The 7,087-nt window shown below is 55.2% G+C and overlaps 1 protein-coding gene across 1 annotated transcript; it reads left to right on the plus strand.

The window, feature by feature from the left end:
• The first annotated feature begins 1,089 nt into the window (after positions 1-1,089).
• On the plus strand, positions 1,090-4,021 carry Cd70 (CD70 molecule). Its single transcript, XM_046444465.2, has 3 exons — positions 1,090-1,338; positions 2,043-2,076; positions 3,601-4,021. Exons 1-3 carry the CDS (start codon positions 1,189-1,191, stop codon positions 3,984-3,986), a joined length of 570 nt encoding a protein of 189 aa, XP_046300421.1. The 5' UTR covers positions 1,090-1,188; the 3' UTR covers positions 3,987-4,021.
• Positions 4,022-7,087: the final 3,066 nt, after the last annotated feature.

The raw sequence follows: 7,087 nt of genomic DNA on the forward strand, positions 1-7,087 counted from the left end.
CTTTAACAGTATCCCCCTTGGGGGATACTGGGTGCCAACCATAGCAACTTGTTTAACTTCCAGCAGGGCTGCAGGGCTTGGAGCACAGTCAAACTACCCCCAGCTCAGTCACCAAGTGGGGAGGCCCCAGCTCTTCATGTCACAATGCAAATCTGCTCTGCAGCATCAACCTTGCTCCATAGCAATTATTTCAGAAGGGCATTTGGTCATGTGGAGAGGGGGAAGGAATCCAGGCAGGCTGCAAAGACCTGGCAAAAATCTAGAGTGGGACTGAGACAGGGTGCAATGTGACTGTGAAATGGGGGCTAGAAGATTCTACAAATGGAGCTAGTGACAGAACACAGTGGGGAGTGTATCACATAGTGATAAAGAAAAAGTTCCTAAGGTCACGCCCCCATGCTTGGGATATGTTAGGATGGGGAGACATTTTGGGGTGCTGTCAGCTGAACCCCTAGACCTGGAATCTTTAGTGGTTGGAGGTCCCCGGGGAGTGTATGCCCATTGCCTGGACCCTGAGGACTGTCGACCTGCAGGACTCCCTTTCGCCTGACCTGTCTGCCTGCCATAGCAGCAAATGAAATGGTTCATCTCCCTTCTCTTCCAGCCCTTGAACCCTAGTTCAGACCACATCCTCCTTCACCGTCAAATGAAACTGTCCAGTTTCAGGGTCCACAGTCCCCCCTCCCCCATACACACACTCTGCTAAAGGTGACTGCGGCAGCTCTCAGGCCAGAGCCCGCTGTGATTTGAGGGCCGTTAACGCTCAGTGAAGCACTTACCCAGCACGCAAGGTCCTGCGCTCCACCCCAGCCACGGCAGGGAGTCATGGGAGTCCCCACACCGTCCACCCCCAATAGATGCCCAGTGAGGATTTGTGAATGAACGAATGCGCACCAGGTGGGGACCCCAAAAGGAAGGTGGAATGCTCGGCCTGGGGGCAGGGCAGGGCGTGGCGGGCAACTCCCCACCCCACTCCACGCCCCTCGCACTCGGCTGGGAGCTCGGGGATGGCTGAGTGGGAGGGGATTTCCCTGCCCGCTGAACAGATCAAGCTCTTCGCCTCCATCGGACATCCCCAGAGAGGTCCCCGGCAGGTTCAGGCAGGCAGAAGTTCAAGAGCTGGGCGAGGTGGCCGAAGCTTCCTTCTCTTCCGACCGCGCTCCGGGTCCCCTCGCCCTGCCCGCAGCGATGCCGGAGGAGGGCTGGGGCTGCACCGTGCGCCGCTCGCCGTGGAAGACCGTCTCGCCCTACGTCTTCTCGGTCATCCTCTTCGCTCTTTTGGCGGCCTTCTGCTTCCAGCGCCACGCGCAGCAGCCGCCGCGGCTCGAGCGACTTGGGGTGAGTCGAGAAGGAACAGTGGAAAGGAGGCACCCTCGTCCCCAGCTCCCGGGGCCCAGGGACCTCCGGTGGGGAGCCCGGGGGAGGGGCGCAGGGGCCGTGCGCCGGAGCGCCAGGGACAGCCTAAGAACGGAAAAGACAAAATCGAAATGAAACGATTCAAAGCAAGATCCTGTAGCGCAGAGAGAGCGGCGGAGCAGGAGGCCCCGCAGGGCCCCGCTGCCCGGGAGGGGCGGGGGATCCCGGGTGGGAAAGGTGCATCCGACTCGCGCAGGGACGATGACTCGACCCTGGTGTTCCCCCGCGGACTGACTCAGAGGCTGCTAGGGGCTTCACAAAGCTGGCATGGGGGGCGGGGGCCCTGGGGAGGGGGCTGCCAGGGCAGGAGAGCCAGCAGCAGCCGGTGAGCCCGGCCGCCTGGAGACGCTCGGGCCGCTGCTGGAGGGAGGCGGGTGTGCGGGCCGCTCCACCCTCGTGGTGGCTCCGGGAGGGAGATCCAAGGCGCAGAGTTCCAGGAAAAGTAGGAAGTTCTTTTCAAGGTTTTGGCTTTGATCTCTCTGTCGTTCAAACCGACTTCCTCTTTAAGAGGTCTTTCAGAAATCACGACTGGGCCCGGAGGGTGAGGAGTGGACCAGAAGACGCCGGGCCAAGGGGCGTGGAGCTCTGTGCTCACGTCCACTCTCTTTTCTGCTCTTTTCTTCCAGGAGGACGTAGCCGAGCTCCAGCTGAACCTCACAGGTAACTCTGGTCTAGTGTGTGTGTGTGGGGGGGGGGGACACGGAGAGCCGGGAGGGCAAGTCCAGAGAGCGGGAGCCCGAGTGTGGGCCCTGCCGGACACCACCTTCCTGATAGACCGTGTGCTCTTCCCTTGGAAAAGACTAAATCGGCCACCCTCACCCCAGAGCTGGCGCTTCCTTCATTCTTTTCCACCATGTGGAACAAACGCCACTATAGGTGCCACTGTGGTGAACAACGCAGGCAAAGCCCCTGCGCTGGGGAGTGTCCTGCCACCCAGGGGGTCTGACAGTGAGCGAATGGGCTCGCTTACCAGGGCAGCTCTGGACGGAGCGCTGCCCAGCCTTTGCGGCCCTGGCTTCCCCCAGCACCTTCCCCAACACAAACTCACAAAGGGACAGGAAGACAAGTGGAGGGCCGCAGGCAAGGGGAAGAATTAAGCCAAGTGGGGGGTTGGGACTGCCATATGAAGTGGGGCCCCCCGCTCTGCTGTCTTGGGGAAGAACTTCTAGCCTCTCCCTAATGCCTTTGGGCCCTGGCCCCCTCTGTGTGTGGCTGCCTGTCTGCCTCCCTCCCTCCTCCCCTCCCCCCTCCTCCCCCCCCTCCCCTCCCCTCCCCTCCCTCCTCTAGCTGGCCTTGCAGTTCTCTGGAGAGTGGCTGTGGGCTCTGGCACTGCCCTGACACGCTCCAGGACATTTGGTCTGGAGTTTACAATGTGTCCTCCCTAGGATGCTTCTTGGTCCTGGCAGATGGTCTGTTTGCTCAAGTGCCCAACCCATGACCAGGTGTCCCTCTCACCGGAAGCTTGACACTGGCAAGCCCTCTGGTGGCTCTCCTCTGACCTGCGTCCAGCTCATGCCTCTCACGATGGCCCCTGTCTGGGAGCCTGACTGGGAGGAGAAGGAGACTCAGGTGTGCCTCAGGAACAGGATGAGACTGAAAGTGGTGCACGGGGGAGAGAGAGGCAAGAGCCCCTCTGGACCTTGTATTGGCCTCACCGCGGCCTTTTCTTCTTGAAAGGCACAACAGGAACTGGGTAAAAGAGAGAGAAAAACTGAGAGTGGTCCCTGTGGCATAGCTGTACAGGCTGTTCAAGGTGCAGGGGTCAGGGGACGAGTCACAGAGGCCGCAAGTGGCTGTCCTCAGGGAGGTGGCCACCTGGGAGTAGTCATGCCCAGCACAGATCTGCGGAAGTGAGGAGGCTGAGGACCATGTCACTGGTGACCGAGCCCTGCTTCTGGCACGAGAACGCCAGCTCACATTCGAAATGATGAAAGGCGGAGAGAAGCCCAGGACCCCGCCACTGTCCCTCCTTCCCTCCCTCCCTCCCTCCTCTCTGCCCCTCTGCCTGCTGCCTGTGCTCCTCTGGGTCTCCTCCGTGTCTCTGCTTCCCTCCCTCCTCCTTCCCCTTCCTGCTCCTTGTCCTCCTCCCTTTGCCCCCTCCCTCCTTCTCCCTCGAACTCCCTATTTCTGTCCACCTTGGTTTCCCTAAATTCCACCTTCTGTCCCCCTAACCCTCTGCCCCAGGTCCCCGGCTGGACCCCAGGCTGCGCTGGCAGGCGGGCCCAGCCTTGGGCCGCTCCTTCCAGCATGGACCACAGTTGGTCAACGGGCAGCTGCTGGTGGTTCGTGATGGCATCTACAGGCTGCACATCCAGGTGACACTAGCCAACTGCTCCTCTGTGTGGACCACGGTGCCTCCCAAGGCCACTCTGATTGTGGGCATCTGCTCCCCAGACACCCACAGGATCAGCCTGCTGCGCCTGAGCTTCCACCAGGGCTGCACTGTCACCTCCCAGCGCCTGACAGCCCTGGCCTTTGGGGACACCCTCTGCACCAACCTCACCCTGTCTCTGCTGCCCTCCCAAAATGCTGATGAGACCTTCTTTGGCATTCAATGGGTGCATACCTGATCAAGGTTCCTGATTGGTTTATTTGATCATTTTTTTTTGTTTGTTACTATTTTCCCCATTTTGGGGGTGGGGGGGTGGGGGGGGGCAGGGCTGAGTGTGGGACCCAGGGCTTCCTACCGGATGCTAGGCAAGCACTGTATTTTTAGCCACATCCCCAGCCCTTATTTTGAAACGGGGTCTCACTGAGTTGCCTACTCAGGCTGGCCTCAAACTTGCCATCCTTCTGCCTCAGCCTCAGGAGTCCTGGGATTATAGGACTTGCTCCCCGATACCAGCTCCTCCTTGATACACCTGTTGGATAGGCAGACAGCTTCCTGGGATGGACAGGAGCTACCTCACCAGCCCTGCTCAAAGCCGTGAAAATAAGAGCAGTGCTGTAGCATATCACCTCCCAGAGGATCCTAAGACACACAACGACTAACTGTCTTGGGAGAGTTATTGGAAAGAAAAAGTATAATAAATAGAAAATAAGAAATTGTAAATGAAGTGTGGGCCTTGCTTGATGATAATACATCTACCTTGGTTCATTAATTGTAACAAAGGTATCAGACTAGTAAAAGATACTGTCTTGGTCCTTTGGGATGCTGTAACAAAACACCTTAGACTGGGTATTTTATAAACAGCGTAACAACCTAAGTATGTTGCTCACAGTTCTGGAGGATGGAAGTCCAAGATCAAGGTACCAGTGGATTTGGTGTCTGGTGTGGGCTTCAAAGATGGCAGCTTCTTCAGTGTCCTCAGAAGGTGCCAGGGCCTCCCCCAACCCCTTTCATAAGGACCCAAAGGTGGAACCCCATGACTTAGTTACTTCCCAAGGAATCCACCTGTTCATGCCATTCTATTGGGCATCAGGTCCAGCACATGACGTACAGGGTGTACCTAGACCACAGCAGATGTTAAAAAGAGGAACATGTGCATGGGGTATGTGGGAATTTTGAACATTCACTAATCAATTTTCCTGTAAGTCTAAAACTGTCCTGAAAATAAAGGCCATTAATATTTTTAAGTTAATAAATAAAAGTGACTCACTTTGTGGGAGGATATCTCAGCAGGTTTCAAAATCAGCACTGGGTTTGTGAAACTGGAGCCTCCAAGGGATCTCCACAATAGACACCAGAGGAGGAGAACAGATGTGAACCAGAAACTTCCTCTAGTATGCATTCGTGCAGGGTGGCATTGTTTACAAAAGCCAAAAAGCAGCCCACCTGACAAACACAATAGGGTCCACCCATGCCATGGAATATCACACAACCTTGAAGATATAGATGAGCCCTGAGGACATTATGGTCCATGAAGTAGACATATCTGGTCTGATCCCATTCACAGGAGGTCCCTAGAGTCTTTGGATCCACAGAGAAAGAAAGTAGAATGATGGGTGGGTTAGGATGGGGAGTTCATGTTTAAGGGGGACAGAGTTTCAGTTTGGGAAGATGGAAAGTTCTGGAGGTAGGTCGTGGTGATAGTTACACGACGCTGTGACTGTGTTTCATGCTGCTGGACTGCACACCACGGTGACTGTTATAAATTTTATGTTATGTGTATATTGCCACATAAAAAATTAAAATATAATCAAACAATAATGGAAGGTTTCCGACTCACCATCCTCCAATCCCTACTACATAAAGACTCCCAGGGAAGACAAGGGAGGGCTGGGTGGGGATTAAGAGTTTAGAGATTGCTAGGTGACTGAGAAAGGGTCCCTCAGGCCTTTCCTTGAGGGAGGGACAGAAATTCCAGGGGGCTGTGGAGAAGCATCCCACCATGTGGGGCAGAAGGGAAGTCCAGGAGTGGTCCAGGGTCCGAAATGACTCGGGACAGCCTCTTGGAATCCACCCACCACAGAGCCAGCGACAACCTGGGGGTGTGGCACTGGGAGCAGCTCAGTCTCTAGGGGGACTTGGGGACAGGGTTACTACGTGCAGGGACTAGTCCTTTTGATTTGAATAGGTGACACTTGTAATGACTTGTAATGGAAATATGGACATCTGCGATGACCTCATCTCACACACTGTCACTAACTCCTTGCACACACTTATAGGAGCAGCTTGTGAATGTGCACAGACCTGTGCCCTGTCTTCTCCTTGTCTTCTCCACTGCTCACAATAACTGTGAACTTTGCACCGTGCTTTTTTTTTCACTTAATGCATTTCCAGATCATTCCGCAAAGACTGACCCTGTCTGTTCTTCCTTTCTTTCCCTCTTTCTCCTTCTCTTTCCTTTTTTCTTTCTTCCCAGATTTAGTTTTTATTGATAAAGTTATCAAAGAAGCTATTATCTGTTATTTTACAATAAAAAATTAAATAGAAAACTTTGGACCCTACTCTTTGTGAGAAAAATTTTTTCAAAATCAATGACTGCTTTATTGTTGTCTGATAACTCCTTCCTAAGAATTGGTGATTAGCTAATTATGACGTCTTCCGAGGGCATTCTCCAGAGGGGCCCTGGGGGGTGGCAGTGGCCACTGCGTCTTCCCAGGCTTCTGTTAGCCCCCCAGAGCCTGTTACAGCTGCCTGACAGGAATCCCCTCAGCCTCACCTGCAGGGGTTCCTAGAAGTCCAGCTGGTGAGTCCAGGAGCTCGGGGTTTGTAATTTGGGCGTCTATTAGCATATGACAAGCTCTTCTGCATTCCTCTCCCACCGTGCAAGGGCAAGGGCTCGGGGTGAGGAGCGTTGGTAGAGGTGCAGCGTTTCAGGTTCCTTTGTGTCATTGCTGGTCAAAAGGAACGCTTTCCTCCCAGACGCTTGAGTCAGGCGAGGCCTTGGTATTCTGCTTTCTGTAGACACTTTTGGGGTGCTGGGGATGGAGCCCAGAGCCTTCCACGGGCCCAGCCCGTGGAATTTTTTTAAAATGGAAATGAAAACGTACGTGACATAAAATTAGCCCTTTTAGAAGGCACGATTCCGCAGCGTTGGGTCCACCCGTTAGTCCACCCCGCAGCACCTCTACCTAGTTCCAAAGCGGTTCTCATCGTCCCAGAAGGAAGCCCCGTGCGCCCTGGGGTGGATCCCCACTCCCTCCCCCCACCCCGGCCGCCACCCACCCGCTTCCCATCCCCCTGCGCTACCGCTCCCTGCTCTGGCCACCTCCTCTCAAGGGCGCC

The sequence above is a fragment of the Marmota monax genome, unplaced genomic scaffold (assembly GCF_021218885.2).
Source record: "Marmota monax isolate L192 unplaced genomic scaffold, Marmota_monax_Labrador192_F-V1.1 WCK01_AAM20220418_F8-fsc00102, whole genome shotgun sequence".
NCBI classification, from domain to species: Eukaryota; Metazoa; Chordata; class Mammalia; order Rodentia; family Sciuridae; genus Marmota; species Marmota monax.

Bases quoted from the DNA above. Each gene is read 5' to 3' on its own strand.
- Cd70 (XM_046444465.2), top strand. From the start codon at position 1,189: ATGCCGGAGGAGGGCTGGGGCTGCACCGTGCGCCGCTCGCCGTGGAAG. The intron at 1,339-2,042 runs GTGAGTCGAGAA...CTTTTCTTCCAG, and splicing joins CGCGGCTCGAGCGACTTGGG to GAGGACGTAGCCGAGCTCCA. The intron at 2,077-3,600 runs GTAACTCTGGTC...CCTCTGCCCCAG, and splicing joins GCTCCAGCTGAACCTCACAG to GTCCCCGGCTGGACCCCAGG.